Raw genomic sequence first — 20,805 nt, forward strand, 5'->3', positions numbered from 1 at the left:
GGGGTTTTTTCTCCCTTTTTGCATTCCGACAGTAGAAACATGAATGATATGATTGCTGATGGAGGGGTTAAAAGTCCCCTGAGGATATTTTTCTTACCGATATATTCAGCTTTTCACTAGTTTGGGATTGAATAACATTTTCAGTCAGCTTTTTTTCCTGTTTCAACTTGGACATATATAACATTTCTAGCCAGAAATATGGAATCTGAGGCAGGTAATGGCAGTTTTATGGGGAGAGGTGGAATAAAAGACAATGAAAATTGCTCACTGGCATCTGTAGTGTTTGTGCATGTGTGTGCGTGCGCGCGTAACATGAGAGAAAACTGAAATCTTTGTGACCTTGATTGAGGTACAAAACACAAGATGTTTTTATACCTCACTGACTGAAAGATCAACCTGTTGGTGTTCTATATAAATGACAAGTCTGATAAACGTCAAAGAGACTGTTAATGTGTTTGTCAGTGCAGCTCAGTATGTAAATTCATCTGAATTAACTCTTTTCAGGAAGTGTATTGTGTGTATTTCTGAGGATGAGTGCGTGTAAGATAAGACAGGAACTGTCTGTGGGTCGGTCTATATAAGCCTGTTCTATTCTTACTGCTTTTACTCAGGGGATCAACAAGATGATCATCCCTCACTGGGACAAATAATGCAAAATAAATCTGACCACATACGCAATAATCCAGTGTTTTGCTCTCGTTCTGTCATCTTCTGGTTTGAACATTTGGAGCGAGCCCTCAGTTAGCACCATCCTAAGTCCAGACATCTGCTTAACAGGGTACCAATGTGGCTCATCTGAGAAGTTCTGCTCATAATAACCTGGACAATGATGTCATCCTTCTCCTGATTGACAGGCTCACATGATTCTTTACAGCAGTGTGTGCACAGACTCATGACCACACAAGTGGAGCTCTTACAAGAGAAACAAGCCTTAACTGACGGATTAAACTCCTTCATTCTTCTTCAGGGCTCCAGCATACGTATCACGGAGATGGGATTTCGTTGGCATTCTCCCTCAAACTGATTGATTTTTTTTTCGTGCTTGTACAAAACTTTTACCAATTTATCTCAGAAAACTGGCAAAGAGTTTTTTTATGAAATGGTCCGAAGACAAATTTTGGATGTGCTCTTGTGCCTATTTGCAGGCTGACTATAAATAGCGGAGCAGCTTCCGCGTGCTCTTGCTTGATCGGGAATCAGAGGCTGAAGTCAGTGCTCTGGGGTATCTGACTAAGGAGGAAGGAAACCTGTGAATGCTGAGGTAACCGCCCTAAATATGCAGATGAATAGCTGTCTGCTGGTGTATGTTCACACAGAATAGGTTGACAAGATGTGTCGCTGCAAATTGTATTCCTTTTTTCGGCAATTCTGTAATTCTGGTTTCGATCATCTTTGCTCTCTTTTAGCTTTGGAAAATAACGCAAGTGGCCATATCAGCTTTTTATCATCTGGGAACTGTCCCGCCTTTCTAGTCCTTTTGTCAGTGGAAGTAATGGGCTCTCGCCGGATGACACGCTCGTCTTTCAGCAATGGCAGATCCAGCAGTGGGGAGGACAGTAACGGGACGAGTCGGCCCAATGGCTGCAGCTACAGCTCTAACGTGAGGCCAGAAAACAGGTACAGCCTATTGCAGTGCTGCTTCAGATGGGCTCACCAGCGGTGAAATAAACTGCAGATTAGGAGCAGCATCTCAGTTATGCAGCACGGGCCCCATTTTACAACAAGCAGCTTCTGCATGGAAAAGTCATGAGGTCACACTCCATTTTAGAGAACCAGACCATCCAGAGTCTTTCTAGATTCTACTGTAGTGTTTACCTTGACCCAGATATTGCATTGGTTTTTTTTCCCTTCAAATCTTATAGGTGCAACCATTGAACTATGTAATAATTTGTAATAAGTTGCTCACGTGACTGATTTAGAAGGGGAATAAAATGAATAAAAATTTCTCCCTTACATTTTTGACTACTAGAGTAATGTTCTTGTATTACCAACAGCTTAGCATCTAATGCCAAGTTAGAGCACTAAAGCGTAATAATATCCTTTACTGTGACAGTGCGATGTTTCCAGATGCTCCACGTGATGATGCTTACACGTTTCCACAAGCTGGACTTTCAACTGTTCAATTTATGGGGATGGACGTAATTTTTATAATTGATTTCATTACTGAGACCCATGTAAGGAGGCTTCAGACAACTGTTTATAATGCAGAAATCTGACAGGAGACAAGAATGTCTGAGAGAGCATGAATTCAAATATGGCCTTTGATGAAAAATGCATGAGATTTGAAAACGATCAAAATAGAATTAGCGTCTCATCATTCTTCACAGGAGCACGCTCTGCATGATGAAGGCACAGCTGACAGAAGAAACGCAGCCGTTCTTTGAAGCCACCCTCAAGTCAAAGGCTGTGTCTGAAAACTGCAACGTCAAATTCTCCTGTGTGGTTACAGGTAAATCGGCATACTGCACATCATGAAAACACACCCAGCCCCTTAAATTAGATCAGAGGAGGGATGAAGACGATGTGGCAAAACTCTGAGAAAAAAAAAAAGAGAAAAAGTCTGAGATTATATGTTCAATATGTAATTGAAGGCAAATGGTGCATCAGCGCTGCAGTTTTAATACTGTAAATCCTCATCTTCAGACATTCTTTTTGTTTTAGGACATCCAGCTCCTCAGCTCGTCTGGTATAAAGAAGATGTGCAGTTAGACAGATACTGTGGCCTCCCTAAATATGAAATAGCCCACAATGGACACCACCATTCTCTGCACATTTACAAGTACGTATGTTTGGAAACATGAACATTCTACTGTAATTATTCTGGAATTTGGGGAAAAAGGCAAACAAAACTGTTTCTGCCCGACACACCCTGATAGAAACCCTAACCTTAACCCTAGTATAGAAATGCAAGTATAAACAGGAAAAAAACGTCTGTCTCAGGATTTCTGATGAAACCCTCATTTGTGACCGTTTTAGCTTTCAAATAATATTTAAAAACATTTGAGCTCAATACATTTTAGTGATGGCGACTTTGTGCTTGTGCAGTTGCACTTTAGAGGATGCTGCGATCTACCAGGCGTCAGCCAGTAACAATAAGGGTATTGTGTCCTGCTTTGGGCTTCTGGAGGTGGGGGAAATGAACGAATTTAAGATCCACCAGCGCTACTTCGCCAAGCTGAAACAAAAGGCTCACAGATACAAAGAAGAGGCAGGTAAAAAAAAACTAGAACCGCTCCGAACCATCAGTCCAGACCGCACACTGAGGAAACGCTACTCCAGTATGCAGGGTTTTCTTAGTGTGCTGAGCTCCATGGAGGATGAGGGGAGAGAGGAGACTCCTCAGGCTGTAGAGAATGAGTTGGAAGAAACACTGACATCCATCAGCAATGTATCGGGGACATACACATACAACTCTGCCCAGAAGATTTTTACTGCAAATCAACCCAAATCACCCTTCACAAAGAAGATTAAGATTTCCCAAGGTGAAAAGGGTCAGCGGGTATCTGGGGAACAAAGAGCCAAAGTCGAGGGCTCCAAATGTGGCACCATGACTTCAGAGGAGATTATGGAAGTAGACGACATATTTACTTCATTGGCAGTTGTGGATTCCAGGAATGTGACCGAAAGTCAAAAAGAAAAGGAGGTTTTAACTTCTGATGAGAAGCCTTCAAAGGCAGTGAGTGAAAATGGTGCCATTGGGGCTCCAGAGAAAGCCCATCTAATGGGTTCAAAAGCTGGCCCTGGTCAAACTGCACAAGCAACTGAAGGTAAAGGACATGACCATAAAGTCACGGAAGAGCCCTCCCAAATGCAGAAGTTTGTTCCTGATAATAAAATAGCAAAACTGCAACAAATTGCTACAGCACTACAGCCCAGCAAAGCACAGACGACAGATGCTATTCCAGTCAGCAAAACAGAAGACAAGTCAGAAACCAGCTCTGCTGCAGCTCCTGACAGCAGAGCTGGGTTACGTCTTTGTGGATGGGCTGGAGATCAACTGTCCTACAAGGAAACTGGGCCCTGCCAGAAAAATCTATCAGAGACTTGTCCAGGACTGCTGAGGGAGGTGAGTCAACTTTTACACATCAGCTCGTGTGTGCTTTGTCCTGCCAACACAGGCCTCCTCTCATCAGCTATTAATAACTTAAGTGCACCCTGGTATCTGGTGGCAAGAATTGCATGACGCATGAGTAGGGAGGCAACGTTATTCACAATGGCTGCTTCACACCAGAATATCAAGCATTTGTTTTGATATTAAATGTAATAATTGTTTCTTCTCATGCTAATTTAAAGAAATAAACTCTCATTATGGCTGCAGATGAAATACTACAAGGGACAAGAATATATTGAAGACAAATCGGCATATTTATCCCTACTTTCGTGTCCATCTAAATATGGAGGCTAACAAGAGTTGCCTGATGGATGATGTGATTTAAAAGTAATCCAATATATAAAACTTCCCAGTGGCATCTCTCACTCACCACTTTTATTTATTTGACCAAGAATGGACGTGAACTTCCGCCACACTTAGCTAACGATGCTCCTCAAAGAATTGTCTATAGTTTAGGAATGGTGGCAATATTGTTTTGGAAAAACTGTAACAGCAGAACAGCAGGCTGCTATGGAAAATCTGTGGTTTTGTATTAAAAATCTTCATGATTAATCAATGATCATTTTCAATGACATTTTCTAAACCTGCAATTTCACAGGCTTAAAAAAGCTGTGTGATTGTGGGAACTATGAATTTGCTGCAGGCTGCTTATTGAATAGCTGTCGCTACGTGTCTGAGCAGTGATGGCATTCAGAGAACACTAAAGCACCATTTAAAATGGTTCTCATTCTTTTCTGCTCAGGCAGAAACACAGTAGAATAGCTTCACATAAACAAGCTCTTTGTTTTGTAAAAGGGTTTACATGAATTGTAACTTCAGTAGAGAGAAAAGCACCCGAGGTCAAAATTCATTTCTGACCATTTTGAAAAATGGATTTGTTCGACTGAGCAGAATGAATCTTTATTTTTATTCACTTCCTGTCCAAACTGATCTGTGTGTGTTACTGCTGACACAGTTGCTGTTTTTAAGCTAACATGTGATTGTCCCATGTAGCCGGGGATAAAGGATTAGTGTTTATAGCTTGGAAAACTCTGCTTGTCTTGTGTCCCAAGGTTACACAGGCCCGAAAAAAGATGTCCAGGAATGATGCACCCGTCAGCCTCGAGGTCCCGCTCAACCATCGCTCAGTGGAAGCTCAACCGCCTCAAAAGTCCCCATCACAGAGAGATACCCCAGCAGATGACATCAAGAGCCTGACTTTCAGCACTGGGTCAGCCACTGGCAAAATGGTAAAGGACAGATGGGATCATTCCAGTGGAAATGGAAGCCGTACGCTTCCTTTTACAGACATACAGAAGTCATCGCTCCAAAACCCTGGCACTGGTCAGACCAGCAGAGGGTGTAAGGTTTCGCCCAGAACCAAGCACATCCAGGTTGATACAGGTAGAAAAACTGTTCAAGAGAGGGGAAAACAAGTGGAAACCAAGGTTGGTAGTATGAAGGTGGGTGAGTCAACAAGGTCTAAAAGCAAGATCTTGCTGGAGAAGGTTGAGATAGAACATGAAAGTGTTGATCACCAACAGAAAATAGAGAAACAAATGAAACTAACAACAGATAAAGAAATAGAAAAAAATTCAGATAGATCTGAGAAACAATCTGAAAAGAATGAGCTTACATTAAAGAAAAACATTTTGCACAGGTCATCCAACATACCAGAAAAAACTTCCCAGCTCCAAGCAAAAGACAGCCAAAATCATCAGCCCACACCTCCAAAAGTAATATCTATAGCTGAACTTTTGAGAACACAAATCAAAGCTCTCGACTCCATGTTGGCAAATTCATTAGCACAAGAGCAAGCTTCCATACCAATGCAGAGAAATTTAAAAGGTGATGAAGGCCAAAGAATCCCAGAAGTGAATACATCCAACAGGAAAACTGAAGATATGCCTCTAAGAAACATAAAAGAAACACTGATGGAGGTTTATCAGCAATTACAACGTGATCAGGAGCAACTAGAGGTCCATGATGTAGTCTTAGAAGCTGTTCAGCCCTCAGAAAAAATCCCACCTACCTCTGCCGTAGAGACTGGGACAACTCCTGAAACCAACAAAAAGATGAATGGCCTTGGTCGGGAGACCGGAGCAGCTCTGCTTTCAGATTTATCCAGACATGTCAGTCCAGAAACTGACACAGGATTACACATTCCTATTGTAAAGCACGATGAAGACAAATCCGATCAGGACAAACAAGTGGAGTGCCTGCAAAAATCATCCTCAGTAGATGGCCTCATGACTCAAAATGGAACTTCTGAAAATCTTTCAGATCATTCTAAAATAGATAAACTTCACATGGAAAACAATGTGCAAATGGTTCCTCCTGAAATTGAGCAGGTCACACATTTACAACCCAATGAGATTAATAAGCAGGACAGGCTGATGGTGGAGGACCTCCAGCAAACTCACACTTTAGCCAGTCTATCTCCAAAGACCAGTCCTCTGTTAAAGAGTCATACTCCATCTATTCCTGCTGCCAATGAACAAGAGCTGGCTTCTGGGGCTCGACGCAAATTCCCAAAAGAGAAAACCTCACCTGACGATGTTTCTGAAGCCCCATCACCGGTGGATAACCAAGTCCAGATTCACAACCCTTCTACTCAGAGTCCTAAGTTCTCTGCATGTCCACCGTCCCTGCCATTATCACCCAGCCTGCAGAAAAGATCACAGCAGGCTGAGCAAACTCCTTCCTTGGAGAGGCATTCTCCCGTCTTCAGCAGGAGGAAAATCCAATCTGAGGATGCAACACAAAGTCAGAAGACCAGTGAGGAGACAAACATCCAGAAAACAGAGGACAAACTCTTAAAGAAGAAGCATGACCCATTCAAAGGTAGGAATTCTTGAACAATGGGTTGCTTCAGTGGACACTGACCCACATAACTATATATGACATGCCATGCCATGCTATGGTCAGGGCCTATAATATAGTCAGAGAACCAAGAGAAGGTGAAAACCTTAGCAGACAATCACAACTTGAATGTTGGAAGGTAATTGGTACTTAGTTTTTACCACAACCATACTTTGACACAGCTGCGGGCAATCATGCCCGTGAGTCACTTCGCCACGCACACCTGTTGTGCATCTAGACACTAATGAGCCCCTTTCTTAATCCCCGGAGGCACACCTGCTCCCTGCCAGATCGCTGTTCGTGTTCCGATTACTTTCCAGCATATTGCCTGGTTCCGACCTTGCCTGCTCCCCGGTAAACCCTGTCTGCCCAATCTCGACCTTGCCTGTCCCTAGTGATGTCCAAATGAGGCTTCATGAGTCTTTGAACCCTTTTGGACCATTGTGTTGAAAATTGGTTCATACTCGAACCTTCAATCATTTCAAACGCGGGGGTCATCTGCTGGCGCATTGGTTGTACTGCAGCCATGCAAAAGGTTGATGACCCAGCAAGTGTGCACTTTTGATGTTGTATTATATTTTAGGAACATATGGGGGGTATGGGCCTAAGGTGCTTGGGTGAACTGGTGTGCTTATGCATTTTTATTTAAAAAACAGCTTCTCCACAGTCGAGGGTTTGAGGCAGTTTCTCTTTTTTGAAACTATTTCCCCAGCTTTAGAAAACACCCTCTCACAGGGCACAGAGGATGCTGGTGTTGCGAGGTACTGGTTTGCCAGGTGGTACAGGTTTGGGTATAGGGCTTTGTTTATCATCCAGTACACCAGAGGGTCCTGTGATCATTCAAGTGGAGGGGCTGACAGATAACGCTGCACCTCCACTATGGCATCAGTGGTGGCATTCCTGGACGCTCTTGCTTCTTCAGCATCCCTGTCCAACAGCTTCCACAGATCAATGACTTAAAATAAAACATTAAATAAAATTTAGTCCGTACATGAATCAATGCAAATAAATCTATTGATCCAAATTCTATAATTGTTGTACCTTGGGAAGAAGCAGCTGGTTCTGGCTGTGCTGTTGAAGTGGATGGCGGGTCCTCTTCGGTGGGTGCATTCCACAACAATGCCGCACACTCTGATTTTAACCGGTGCACAGCTGACTCGGCATTTGAAGGGCTTTGGAATCCGAGTGTTTTAAATCTTGGGTCAAGTAATGATGATAAAGAGAAGATGCTTGTGGTTTCTATTCCACTGAGTTTCTTTCATAATTCTATTGAGGTTTATGCCAAGGTCTTTTGCCATTTTGTTTGAGTTCTGTGCCATCAATATTGCCTGGAACAGCACCCACTCACCTGATAGAAACGTCATCACAGCAGCACCACCAGCTTCATTCTCATGTTTGGCTCGGTAATGCCTAGTGATGGGACGATGATACCTCAAGGAGTGTATTGACACACTACACAAACTGTGTCGCCACTGTATTGGTCACCCGATAGTGACCCTGCAGTAGTTATAAAATGATTGCAGGTAAAGGAATTCCTTGTTTGCTAAACTGAGTTGGTATGTAAAATATAGCAAATTTGAGTTACAATTTCTTATGTACACACATTCTTTAACTGTTAAATCATATGAAATACAAAAAAGTGATTAGTTTATGAATTTTTATTGGGGAACAAAAGTTTTTGGAGGCGATTTCTCCTCTTAGACACCAGCTCCCCAGCCTTAGAAAATACTCTTTCACACGGTACAGATGACGATGGTGAGCAGAGAGTTTTAAGTGCAAGTTGATGCAGATGTGGATATGTTTTCTGGTTCTGTCACGAGTATCTGCCAATTCTTCATTGCCATGCTGAGCTCTATAATGCCTCAGCATTGATGAAGTGCTCTTATTGATGTAAGAGAGCTCTGTGGAGCAGAGCCGACACTTCACCTACAATAACAAAAAGTTACAAACAATTCAAACCTCTTACTAGAACAGAGTAAAGACTAAAAAAAGTTAAAAAAAATAGACACCCTATAAAAATCAATAAAGCAACTGTAAGGCTCTTGACTTGACTATCATATGTATCACAGGTCATTCACTTGATAAACTGATAAAGCGCCACCGTTAAAAATTGTATACAACAGTAAACAATGCTCAAAGGAGAAAAAGATTTCCCTTGTTTGGAGTCACAAGATCAACATTATTCCACACTGGGGAAAACTTCTTAGAACGATCCATAAATTGCGCAACTGCAAAACTCCATCCAACAAACCCACGACATGTCGATACAGTTTGTTTCCTTATAAACACACTTTGGCGCGGCACATCCAAACGATACAATTCCTGTATCGGTCACGTGATTCTTAAAGCGATACACGCACCGATACGGGGTTTCACTCTTGAGCTCTCGGCACAGTGTTGACGCACCAGTGTCGCTCGTCCCATCACTAGTAATGCCTCATCACTGATGACGCGTTATTATATGCCAGATGTCGGGAACAAAGCAAACACTTCAAATGCAAATTAAAAATGAGATGTGTGTGGTTTATTATTTGTTACTGTGTGAATAAGAGTTGAAAAATACGTTTGTAACACCTACCTTGTTCGGCAGCACCATTTCAAAGTGGTCCCAGACTTGAGATCTCTTCCTGGTTGGTTCCATTGCAAAGCAATAAGAAAGCAAACCGAAAGCAATAAGAACGCTAATCAAATCAATCCAAAAAGGTATTGACCATATAGGCAACGTATTGCGCTGTTTCATCCATTTTTAAACACAACTGAGACCCGCCAATTGTTCAAAGCCCCGCCCATTGAACCGAACCAGTCAGCTGATTCAGTCTGAATGAAGCAGTGAAGTGGTTCAAACGTCATCAGTCACGTGATTTGAAGCGAGCTCCGGAGCAGTGCTTCAGAAAAAAACTACCGAGTTTTGGGGCGTGGTTCGGAGCCCCATGTCAGAGGGAACATCACTACCTGTCCCCTACTATTGTATTCTGCTCGCTCCCTGTCTGTTGTCTGTGTCTGACAATAAAACGGTGTTCAGCCAAACTCCTGTGTCGCATTTGGGTTCTCATCTGGTTTGCCTCCGCGGCGGCAGCCACCACCGCCTCCTCGTGCAGCTGAATGATTTCCATCAGTCCAGCGGGTTCAGATCGTACTGTCACGAACCAGATGAGAGCCCAAATGCGACACAGACAACAGACAGGATTCACCGGGGAGCGAGCAGAATACAATAGTCGGGGACAGGCAAGGTCGAGATCGGGCAGAAGGCAGACAGGGTTTACCGGGGAGCAGGCAAAACAGAATGGTCAGGAACAGGCAAGGTCGGAACCAGGCAGGCAAACAGGAATACGCTGGAAAGTCATCGGAACACGAATAGCGATCCGGCAGGGAGCAGGTGTGCCTCCGGGGATTAAGAAAGGGGCTCATTAGTGTCCAGATGCACAACAGGTGTGCGGGGCGAAGTGACTCACGGGCATGATTGCCAGCAGCTGTGAAAACTTTAAGAAAGTGTTGGAATACAACCACGAAGTCCCTTCAAAAGGTATCTGAATTGCTCATAATTAAAAATGGTTAAAAAAATAAATAAAGAGGAGACATGTTTATAGCAGTACATGTATAATGAATGCTATATCTGGGCATTCCTAAACTCTTTGTATGGCAAATTTCCTGCTTTGTGTCATTGTCTCCAGCTCCTCAGGTGATTCGTAAAATTAGGTCTGAAACATTTGCAGACGCCTCAGGACATTTGAAACTGTGGTGTCAGTTCTTCAATGTTTTGACTGACTCTACAATAAGATGGTCCAGGGATGAAGAGGACATCGCTCAGGTTAAACGAAGGTGAGTTTCCAGGGAAAACACAGCGAATGGACTCGATAAAACAAATGAAGCATGTATATTTCTAATGTTGTCATTCTGGTGGGTTCGAGAGGTGGTTTTGTTACTAAAGCTGTGTAATTTGTTCTTTAGTGCAGGAGATGAAACTCAGGTTAACCTGGCTGTTGTTCAGGCATCACACAGAGACTCGGGGGTTTACAGATGCACAATCACAAACGAATATGGAACAGACTCCACAGACTGTTTACTCAGTGCTGAAAGTAAGGACTTCTTAGCTCAAAATTACACTGTAATTGAAGGACAGTAATGTTTCCTTCATCCTGTCATCTTCCTCACTGCATCAGTCCTGACTGGAATGTCCATATGTGAGGATCTTGGTGGTAAGATGTTTTTTAGACATCTTTAGGCTTTTCTTCAGAGCTCAGATGTTTTGCTGACACCCATTCTTACCTTTTTCTGTATGCAGTTGGAGAAGAAATTGAAATGACACCCATGATCTTCAGCAAGGGCGTGGCTGATTCTGGCGTTTGGGGTAACAAATTCTTCGGCCGTGTGGTGATGCAAGAATCTCACATTGGCGATGGCTGCTTGCACAAGGTCTGGAGGGCTAAAGTCATCTATGGTCTGGAGCCTGTGTTTGAGTCTGGACACACTTGTATCGTCAAAGTGCGGAACTACATTTCCTACAGTGGCAAAGGGGAAAACTGTCTCACAGATAAGAATCTAGAAATGATCACACAGGTGAAGTGAACTTTTAATTTGTCAAGGGAACTTATAACCTGTCTCTGTGCTCATCTTCACTACCCTTTTCTCATTTGGAGGAATGTAAAATTCAGAACTTGGCCCGTGAATACTGCAAAATCTTCTCTGCAGAAGCAAGAGTCATTGACAACTTTGGCCCCTCGCTTGAGTGAGTGTAATCAGTTTAGTGATCAAAATATAACACCCTCTAAAAGATTGCTGACTGTTCATGCTACGTTAAAGGTCGCTAAAGATCATTCACAACATGGCAATCTGTGTTGCCTAGGGTGCTTCCTGTCTACTTGATGTACCGACCAGCTAATGCGGTGCCTTATGTCACAGTGGAGGCTGATCTACCGGGAGACTATCAGAGATTCTCTGTTCTAGATCAGGCAGGCAGACTAGATATGAGGACTGGCTCAGATGTGGAGCAGAAGTGTTGTGCCCTGCAGCACTGGATCTTTCAGTGGACCAACGGCAATATGCTTCTCACTCGACTAGAAGGTACCTTGTCACACATTTGCTGATAATATGTGATAAAATGATGGAGTGGAACTGAAGCCAGTGCCTTCCTTCAGTCCACAACAAAAATACTGACAGCTGTGTGTAATGTCAGTACTGTCCTGAAGAGGCAGCAAATGACAGTCATCAAAATTGATGTAGAGCTTGGCATCTTCCATGAGAAATTATATAAATATAAACGTATAAAGAGAACATTAAATGGACATGGTAACCACTGAGCTAAACGTTTTTGCTCGTCATTATGGTGTGATTCAGGTTTTTGTGGACATTGTGGGACATCCATCACTTCTTAGTAGTTGTGTTGTACATTGTGTGTAAAGTATATACAGTTTTTGCTAATATAAAATTATGGTGATTTACTAAACAGGAAATTAAATAGCCTAAGTTCTGTGATGTTATTTTGCAGGTATTGACATGAAGATCACCAATGTTGGAATCTCAGTTAAATCAACAGGGTTTGTATGGATGAATCCTTTTGTAAATCATAGTGTGGAAACCTAATTTCACAGGTAATTAACATTTCTAAGGAGCAGAAAAGTATAACATTATTTTTGTGTGTGTTTGCACTGCTGCAGGCATCAAGGTCTGTCTGTTGAAGGGAGTCCCAAAGTGTTTGAGCACTTTGTCTCGCAGCACCGCTGTAACTACTTCTGTGGACTGCTCAGCCTAAGGTCCCTCAAGGTCGTGGACTCTCTACTGATGACAGGAAAGTCAAAAGCCTCCAAGAGCCCATTGCTTCAGCGCAAAATGGCAGCTGATTCCAGTCCTCAGATGGGCCGGAAGGCCTCTGGCAGTCCCAGACTGTCCAGGAAGACTGAACAAGATGGCAGGAAAAACACCTATTTATCATCCCCCCTCCCCCCCGCTGATGCTCCCACTGTTGTCAAAACTGAATAATTATTACCTTAAAAAGCCGGGATTAAACATCTGCTCAGAAGTTGAATTTAACATTTAAGGAGATTCAGGACCGCATGAGATAATAATGAACCGTTGAAGTTTTTCAGCCACCATTCCTCTCTGTTACTGCTTCACAGCCGCGCTGGTATTTACAGTCCACGTACTTCCGGGTGATCAACGTCAATCTCAGGTCTGTGTTCTTGACTGTCACTTCATTTTGGGCTTTTGTAGTGATGTGACGTGATTTCACTCTTGCGTGGTCTAGAGCCAGTTTGAAAGGCTGGAAATAAACAGCCTGATCAGTGGGGAATTTACCAACATTTCATACAACTTTGTGGTTTTGGACTTTTATAATGTGTCTTGTCATGATTACACTGCCTTTTTAAAAACTGCACCTTTATGTCTGGCTGGGAAAGAAAAGATATGATTACTCAGATATCTGTAGATATTGTGAGAAGCCATGAAGTTTGACTATGCAAACACTGACAGCCAGTCTGTGTGACCTCAGCACTCACTCCATAACTGTATTATATTCTCTCTGGGTTGGAGGAAACACCGGGTTGCTTTCCATGTGCACAAGGTTGCAAGAGAGTGACAAATGAATGGATTCTGAATCTTGAGAAAGACAAGTAACCATGTGTGATTGCTGCGAGAGGAGTGTGCTGCATGAGAGTGGTGTGGCTAAACAGAATACATGTTTATACGCAGAGGGTATTTAATAATTAGAGCACTTTTTAATGCACTTTATGATTTGATGCAGCGTGTTAAGAGACTAACACTGCAGACATGTTCTTCTGTCAACCATAGCATGTGTGCTTAATGTCACTCAGGGTGAATCTGATTTCTTTCCGTGTGTGAAAGCACTTTTTGTTTTTTTTGGTGGTTTTTAACAAGGGAAGGGGCTAAGTTCATCACGGTCATTGTGAGTCTGTCAGGAGTGAGACACCCTTTACAAGGACCTTGCACACAAGAGGGACTTGTGATGGGGAATTAAATGTATGGTTTTCTCAGAGCATCGCCTCTGATGCTGTCCAGCACCTCATGTTTTTCCTATTTGATTAATTATTACAAATTTGCGTTGAAAAAACAAGAGGAAGAATCTCGCTGCTGGAGAAACCAAAAACACCCCCGTCCATTCCCTGTCAGGCTCCATATTGGGGCACAGTTTTTAGAATATTTTGTGTGATCTTCACCTGACCAGCCAACAACCATGCTGGTGATAGTTCAGCCACAACCGCACTGGTAGTGATGGCATTCAGTTTCCATTGTGCTTCATGTAAGCCAATGCTCTCCTGCCTCCTGCTGTCAGTACATCATTGCAACGCAAATTGAAGTATATTAAACTGATATTTTGGCTTGCTACCAAATAGTGTCTGTTTTTATTTAGGCTATTCTGTAAGTTGACATTCTAAAGCACAGGAAGGCACAGGGATGAGTGTAGGATAACCCCACTTATCAAGTGTTAAGATTTTTGTTTGTTATGAAGGCAGGAATGTTTCAATCAGGCAAACTAATCCACATACACTTCTTGCAAGGAATCACAGATTAAAACCAGGAGCAACTCACAGAAATTAAAGAGGGAAAATGCAGCGCCACAGCTCTTCTGAGATAATTCTGATGGAATGCTCTACAGAAGACAGGAATCTGGACATTAATACTCATGATCAATCACTGAAAATGAAAGAATTATCAGTCCCTAAATGTAGAAGTCTGATGTGCATATTTCTGTCCAAGTATTATGCCGAATCCTCTAAGAGGATGTGATAAAGCACATTAAACACATTTGCAGCATTCCAGCCTTACATTTGGCTCATTACATAGCAACCAAAGCTAGCGGCTTTGTTTTTACAGTTAGCAAGAGTGAGCAAAGCTATCACTTTTTTGGTTCTTTTCCCCTTTTTATTGGTTAATCACTTTTAGTGATTTATTAGAGGGGAACATCTAATAATGTAAAATATAATATATCTTTCTCTTGCGCAATAATTTTTCTTTGAATAATTAAATATATAGTTTTTCTCATTGTGCATATGAATAAAATTGAAATTAAATTAGCAAATGGTGCTCAAATGTTTAAACTTAATGAGGCCGACATTATTCATTTGACACAAAACAGCAAAGTAGCTGCACTGGCCAAGGTCTCATTAAATGAAAATGGTAACAGCAACAATGAATGACGAGTGCTATCCAACACACGCCCACCACCACCACCATCACCCGCCACCACCCACGCTGCCTCTAATTCTGACCTCAAACTGTTGTTCCATGGCTGACCTCAATTATCATGGCGGCCCAGGGTGGTTGTGGCGGATTGTATGAAAAAGATTGCACGTTGCTAAATGCCACAGACTAGTTGGCATTTGTGGAAATTTTTTATCTCTGGGGCACCAAAAGGCGCTGCTGCCGCTACTGCCTCTGGTGCTAGTGCCATTGCTGACTTTGTGTTGAGAAAACCCACCGTATGGGGGATCACAGATGCTTTTGCTGACTGAAATATTCTGATGCTTATCTCACAAACATCCTCTCACAGGAGGACTCAAACAATAACTTTAAATCCTTCAATGAGGACATTTATTCTCACTTTGATTATGGACAATTATTGTAAGGCTCAGCATTGTTTGGGAGTGGAGAAGATTCCTCACAGCTTCTGCCACCCTCAACTCAGAGCAGAAGGGATGATCAAGATGGTGAGAATCCATCAGCAGGCTGGCTTTTACCAGTAATTCACTTTCATCGAGGAACAACCTGAAAACTTAATAGAGCTTCAGTGGACCAACTCTGAACTCTAGATAAAAAGACGAGTGTCTTAAATTTAGATGCTTCTATGACTTCAGAATTGAAAGACTTATCTTGTTCTCATTTACTGCTGTGCCTCAACCTGGTCTCCCTCAAAAGCAGATTTCATGACCAAGAACTTCTTGGTAAAATAAGGGTTTAGATGAATAAAGAAGAGAGTGATAAAGTGTAATACATGCACCAATTGGTCATGAAGCAACCATAAAATGCATATATTCAGCCTGAACACTTTCTTCTCTCTCATTTATACAAACCCTGAAGTACAAGACTACATACAATTTGTAAAGTAAATAATCAATCAATCAATCTTTACTTATATAGCATCTTATACAATCAAAATTGTTTCAAGGTGCTTTCCAGAATCCCAGGGCCTAACCCCAGACAAGCAACAGTGGCAAGGAAAAACTCCCCTTTAACAGGAAGAAACCTTGAGCAGGAGAGGAGAAGAGAAGAAGAGAAGAGAGCTTAGCTAAGATGTGACCTAACGATTAGACGACCCCCTAAGTATGATAATTTGTCTATCTACACTCTAAAAAAAGACCGTGAAATGTACATAAAACATTGTAAAATCCCTACAAAAAAATCTTGTAAACCCAAATACATATATTTTTTGTTTAAATCACTGTGAAATTTTGTAAACTATTAAATAGAATTTTTTGTTAGATTTACTACAACAATATGTGATTTAAATGGAATTTATTTGTTAAAATTACAAATATTGGTAAAAGAAACCGGGAAATACTGCAATACTCATAACAAAACAACTTTGATAAATTGACGTGCAAATATTGCAAAAACTATTGTTTTAGTCTTTTTTTTTTTTTTTTAAATACAAAAACTATATGTTATTCCCTTCACAAGTTTGTTCTTTTACCAAAATTATTCCTTTTAACATTGATGAAATTATGTTAATTGAGGTCAACCAAATGTGATTTCACACAAAATTTCATTGTAACGTGAAACTGTTTACTGCCTATCTATTTATATTTTTTAAAAATATAAACTTATAATGACATTGTTTTTAGTAGCCTATTGTACTGTTCAATCTTAACCCTTGCTTTATATATTTTTTGTCTTTAAATTTGAATGCATTACAGCCCATTATTATTATTGATGTTAATAATAATAATAACAACTGCAACAATAACAACAACAATTATTATTATTATTATTTATATAATAATATTTATTTATATAATAATTCAAATAGAAAGCCAATACCGGTACAATATTCATAATACTCGTAATGGGCAGTTCATCGTCATCACTGGCTAATCAACCTAACAGCGCCTCTCTCCAGAGGCTGATACCTGTGCAATAAAGCCGCCTCCTTCCGATACTTATTTTTTTGAGTTTAAAATTGCGCGGGTTAAGCTCGTCTCTGATTGGATAATGATGGAAAGATGTGGAAAGGCGCGAACTCCTCGACACAACTGACACCACTCGCGAACGGGTCGGAACAGAGCAGAAATCGCAGAAATTTTTCATTTCAAAAGATTTTACTAAAAATCGACACACTACATGCAAGATTTTGCAGGGTCTATAGTGACTGCGCAATTGGAAAGTCTAAAGTTTGCACGGTAAACTTACTTTCTTTGGGAGACCTAGCAAAAATGTGTGCTAATAGCAAATGGCTTAAGTTAGCAATTCTCCATATTTCAGTACATCAGTTCGTAATTATTAAGCAGAAAGAGACAGACAAACACTTGAAATTTTAAAAATGATCACCTGTGTCTTTTGTAAAAAGAAATTGGTTACGTTAAGATGCTATGTGCAACATTGCAGAGTGCATAGGAATGAGCCATGCTGTCTTTTCAAATGTGTTGGCGCCAACTGTAATAAAACCTTTACTACTTACTCGGCTTTCAAGGGCCATTTTTACCGTGTGCACAATATACTTGAGCCACAAGCTGTTTCTGTTGTTGCGGATTTAAAATGTGCGCTTTCTTTGTGTGTCCGCCATTTTCAAACAGTGAAAGAGCTAGTGTCACACTTAAAGGATCACATTGGTGAAGGCAGGTCTGTGTCATGTCCAGTAAGTGGTTGTAAGCAGGTTTTTACAAAAAAATCCACAAGTCTCTTGCATATGTGTCTGAATTTGTTATGTGAGTGACAGTTATGACCACCATGCACTTATTAATATAACCTGTTAAATTATAGGCCAGTCCTGCTATTCCCCAACAAGGTACATGCTGAGTCTGGATCGGAACCTTGTCAACACAAACATCTCTTCCTTCATTTCTGCATTGTGGCTAATGTTTGGGAGCTACTACTGTTTCAACATCCATTATCCATCTGAGCTGGCTTCTACACTGGAGTTTCTTCAAAGGTGAGTAAACATTTCCTGGGACCTGGAGTCCGGACTGCACCCAGAGCCAAGGCCAAGAGTCAGACCCAGACTAAGAGCCGTAATCACACCTGGTCTTGGTGTGGGTCTGATTCTCGGCCTTGGCTCTGGGTGCAGCATTGGTTTTGATACGACTTTGAGTCTTGGCTCGGACCCAGACTCAGACTGTTTGTTTATATATGGATGTGTGTATTCATTCATTCCTGTAGTCTTCTTTTAACTCATTAAAATGCTTAATATGTTTTTATATGCTTTTATTCTACAGGTGTTTTTTCTTGATAAACCCAGAAAAAGGAACCAAAGTAGAGAATAAAAACTCAAAGCGTCGTCTCAACGTGAACCCTCGAGTTCTGACCCTGATACAGGATCTCGCTGATCATGAGTGGCGTGAAGGCTAAACAAGGACTCTGTTGACTCCTAGAGAAGAGGTGCTGTTAATTTTCACTTTGTTAAATGTACAACATGCAAGTTTTTAAAGGTGCATTTTGTAACTTTCTATGAAGAGGTTCTGCCACCTGCTTGTTGTCCTTGTTATCCAACAATGTTCCACAGTATTGTAAAAATCTTGTCTATCTTCAATTACTCAAATAGAATATGTTTTAGCAAAAAATAACACAGATAAAGTATGACCTGTAACTCTGTCTGTTCAGCAGTTAAAAAGAGCCAATGCTTGAAAGTTCTTTGTGTTGGGGTCCAGGGTTGTGTTGCTGGTTTCTTCCTGCAGTTGCTTGGAGGAGCCACTCATCAGCCACGGCTGGCGCCGCAGGCAGACGCGCCTGCGGGCTCTCTTCAATCTACCATGCTATTTACCATGCTATCTTCCCTGCTTGTTCGAGGTCTCCATGTCATCTGCTGGATCTGTGAATGTGCAGAATCGGACTCCTGAGATTCCTGCAGTCCAGGAGGACTGCCTTTGTGTCCTTGGTGTCTTCCCGGCACGGTTGAGGTCCCCGTGCCGTCCGCAGGACCGGTGAACGTTCGCAGGTCCAGCAGACGACATGGAGACCTCGAACAAGCAGGGAAGACGCAAGGGAAACAGGCAGAACAAAGCATCAAAGCCAAAACACATGGGAGTTCTGTCCTTAAATGGCACGGTAGATTGAAGAGAGCCCGTAGGTGCGTCTGCCTGCGGCGCCAGCCGTGGCTGATGAGTGGCTCCTCCACGCCACTGCAGGAAGAAACCAGCAACACAACCCTGGACCCCAACTTCTTTGCATGCTCTATATTTTGAAAAAATGAATCTAATTGTTTGCAACTAATCACAATGGCTGTTCAATAAATTTCCTAAAAGTGATATTCTCTTGTCTTTTATCATGATGTATTTTTGCATTTTTTTGGTGTAGTTCTAATCATTTTAAACTGATTATTAAAACATACAACTACTGCATATAATGAGTAGCTTGTATGTATAATATACAGAACAGCTCCATTTAACATGCAAAGTTTTACTGTTGTTCTACCAGTTTAAATCGTTTTTTGCCTGGTAGTTCCACGTTAATTTTACAATTTATTGACGCATAATAAGTAAAAAGTACAGGAAATGATCTATTTATATACAACAATGATCCATGAAATTGATAGATTTTTTTTGTAGAATTAACAGTTCAGCCTTGGCATTCACTGTAAAACCATTTACATATTTTCTTTGTAAATTTACTGTCCTGTTGGGTTTTTTACAGGAATTCTCTGGTAACCCCAGCTGCCAGCATTTTCCTGTAAAAACGACGGTCTTTTTCTAACAGTGTATGATAGTAACTGGAACTACAGCAACAATAAGCTTTTTCAAAGAGGTAGGTTTTAAGTCTGATCTTAAAAGTAGCGATGGAGTCAGCCTCCCGTACCTGGACAGGGAGCTGGTTCCATAGCAGGGGGGCCTGGTAGCTAAATGCTTGGCCCCCCATTCTACTCCTAGAAACTCTGGGAACCACAAGTAGACCAGCATTCTGAGAGCGGAGTGGTCTATTGGGCTGATAAGGTATCACTAGCTCCTCCAGGTAGGATGGAGCTAGGCCTCTGAGGACCTTGTAGGTCAAAAGAAGGGTTTTAAAAATTATTCTAAATTTAACGGCCAGCCAATGAAGCAACACCATTACAGGAGTTATGTGATCTCTTTTGTCAATACCTGTCAGAACTCTGGCTGCAGCATTTTGGATCAACTGGAGGCTTCTTAAAGAGTTGTTTGGACACCCTGATAATAAAGAATTACAATAGTCCAGCCTGGAAGTAACAAAGGCATGAATTAACTTTTCAGCATCATGCTGCGTCAGTAGCTTCCTAATCTTTGTGATGTTCCTCAGGTGAAAAAAGGCACTTGTAGAGACTAATTTAATGTGTGAGTTGAAGGAGAGATTTTGATAAAAAGTTACTCCTAGATTCCTCACAGAGAGACTAGATGTTAATGAGATACCATCTAGAGTGATCATATGATCTAATCTATCCCTGAGAGGTTCAGGACCAAACACCATGACCTCAGTTTTTCCTGGGTTAAGGAGGAGGAAATTTGAAGACATCCAGGACTTTATGTCTTTAAGACAGGTCTGGAGCTTCACTAACTTCTCTGTCTCCTCGGGTTTCATGGATAAATAAAGCTGAGTGTCATCAGCATAACAATGAAAATTTATCCCATGCTTCCGAATAATGTTCCCTAAGGGAAGCATGTACAAGGTGAAGAGGATTGGTCCAAGTACCGAACCTTGAGGAATTCCATGGCTAACCCTACTGTATGAGGAGGGAACAC

General features: G+C 41.6%; 2 protein-coding genes and 1 long non-coding RNA gene across 11 annotated transcripts; all 3 read left to right on the forward strand.

The window, feature by feature from the left end:
- Nucleotides 1-889: 889 nt before the first annotated feature.
- LOC105417237 (alpha-protein kinase 3-like) lies at nt 890-6,331 on the forward strand. Its single transcript, XM_029846068.1, has 7 exons — nt 890-1,261; nt 1,407-1,617; nt 2,328-2,449; nt 2,662-2,779; nt 3,046-4,066; nt 5,164-6,266; nt 6,307-6,331. Exons 2-7 carry the CDS (start codon nt 1,493-1,495, stop codon nt 6,329-6,331), a joined length of 2,514 nt encoding a protein of 837 aa, XP_029701928.1. The 5' UTR covers nt 890-1,261; nt 1,407-1,492.
- On the forward strand, nt 6,277-14,295 carry LOC101062772 (alpha-protein kinase 3-like). Of its 7 annotated transcripts, none has more exons than XM_029845803.1 (9): nt 6,277-6,934; nt 10,624-10,771; nt 10,901-11,028; nt 11,113-11,148; nt 11,235-11,509; nt 11,590-11,678; nt 11,897-12,013; nt 12,438-12,490; nt 12,607-12,685. In XM_029845803.1, exons 1-8 carry the CDS (start codon nt 6,340-6,342, stop codon nt 12,442-12,444), a joined length of 1,395 nt encoding a protein of 464 aa, XP_029701663.1. In that variant the 5' UTR covers nt 6,277-6,339; the 3' UTR covers nt 12,445-12,490; nt 12,607-12,685. The 7 variants fall into 7 exon arrangements, with proteins under 7 accessions (XP_029701663.1, XP_029701662.1, XP_029701661.1 ...); XM_029845802.1 differs by having other exon boundaries at nt 6,278-6,934; nt 12,438-12,486; nt 12,607-12,707; XM_029845801.1 differs by having other exon boundaries at nt 6,280-6,934; nt 11,796-12,013; nt 12,607-12,763.
- Nucleotides 14,296-16,984: 2,689 nt separating this feature from the next.
- LOC115252223 (uncharacterized) lies at nt 16,985-18,666 on the forward strand. Of its 3 annotated transcripts, XR_003890640.1 has the most exons (4): nt 16,990-17,301; nt 17,695-17,740; nt 17,882-18,050; nt 18,334-18,666. It is a non-coding gene; the product is annotated as an uncharacterized lncRNA (long non-coding RNA). The 3 variants fall into 3 exon arrangements; XR_003890639.1 differs by having other exon boundaries at nt 16,985-17,301; nt 17,695-18,050; XR_003890638.1 differs by having other exon boundaries at nt 16,996-18,050.
- The last annotated feature ends 2,139 nt before the right edge of the window (nt 18,667-20,805 follow it).

This window comes from Takifugu rubripes, chromosome 13 (assembly GCF_901000725.2).
Source record: "Takifugu rubripes chromosome 13, fTakRub1.2, whole genome shotgun sequence".
Lineage (NCBI taxonomy): Eukaryota > Metazoa > Chordata > Actinopteri > Tetraodontiformes > Tetraodontidae > Takifugu > Takifugu rubripes.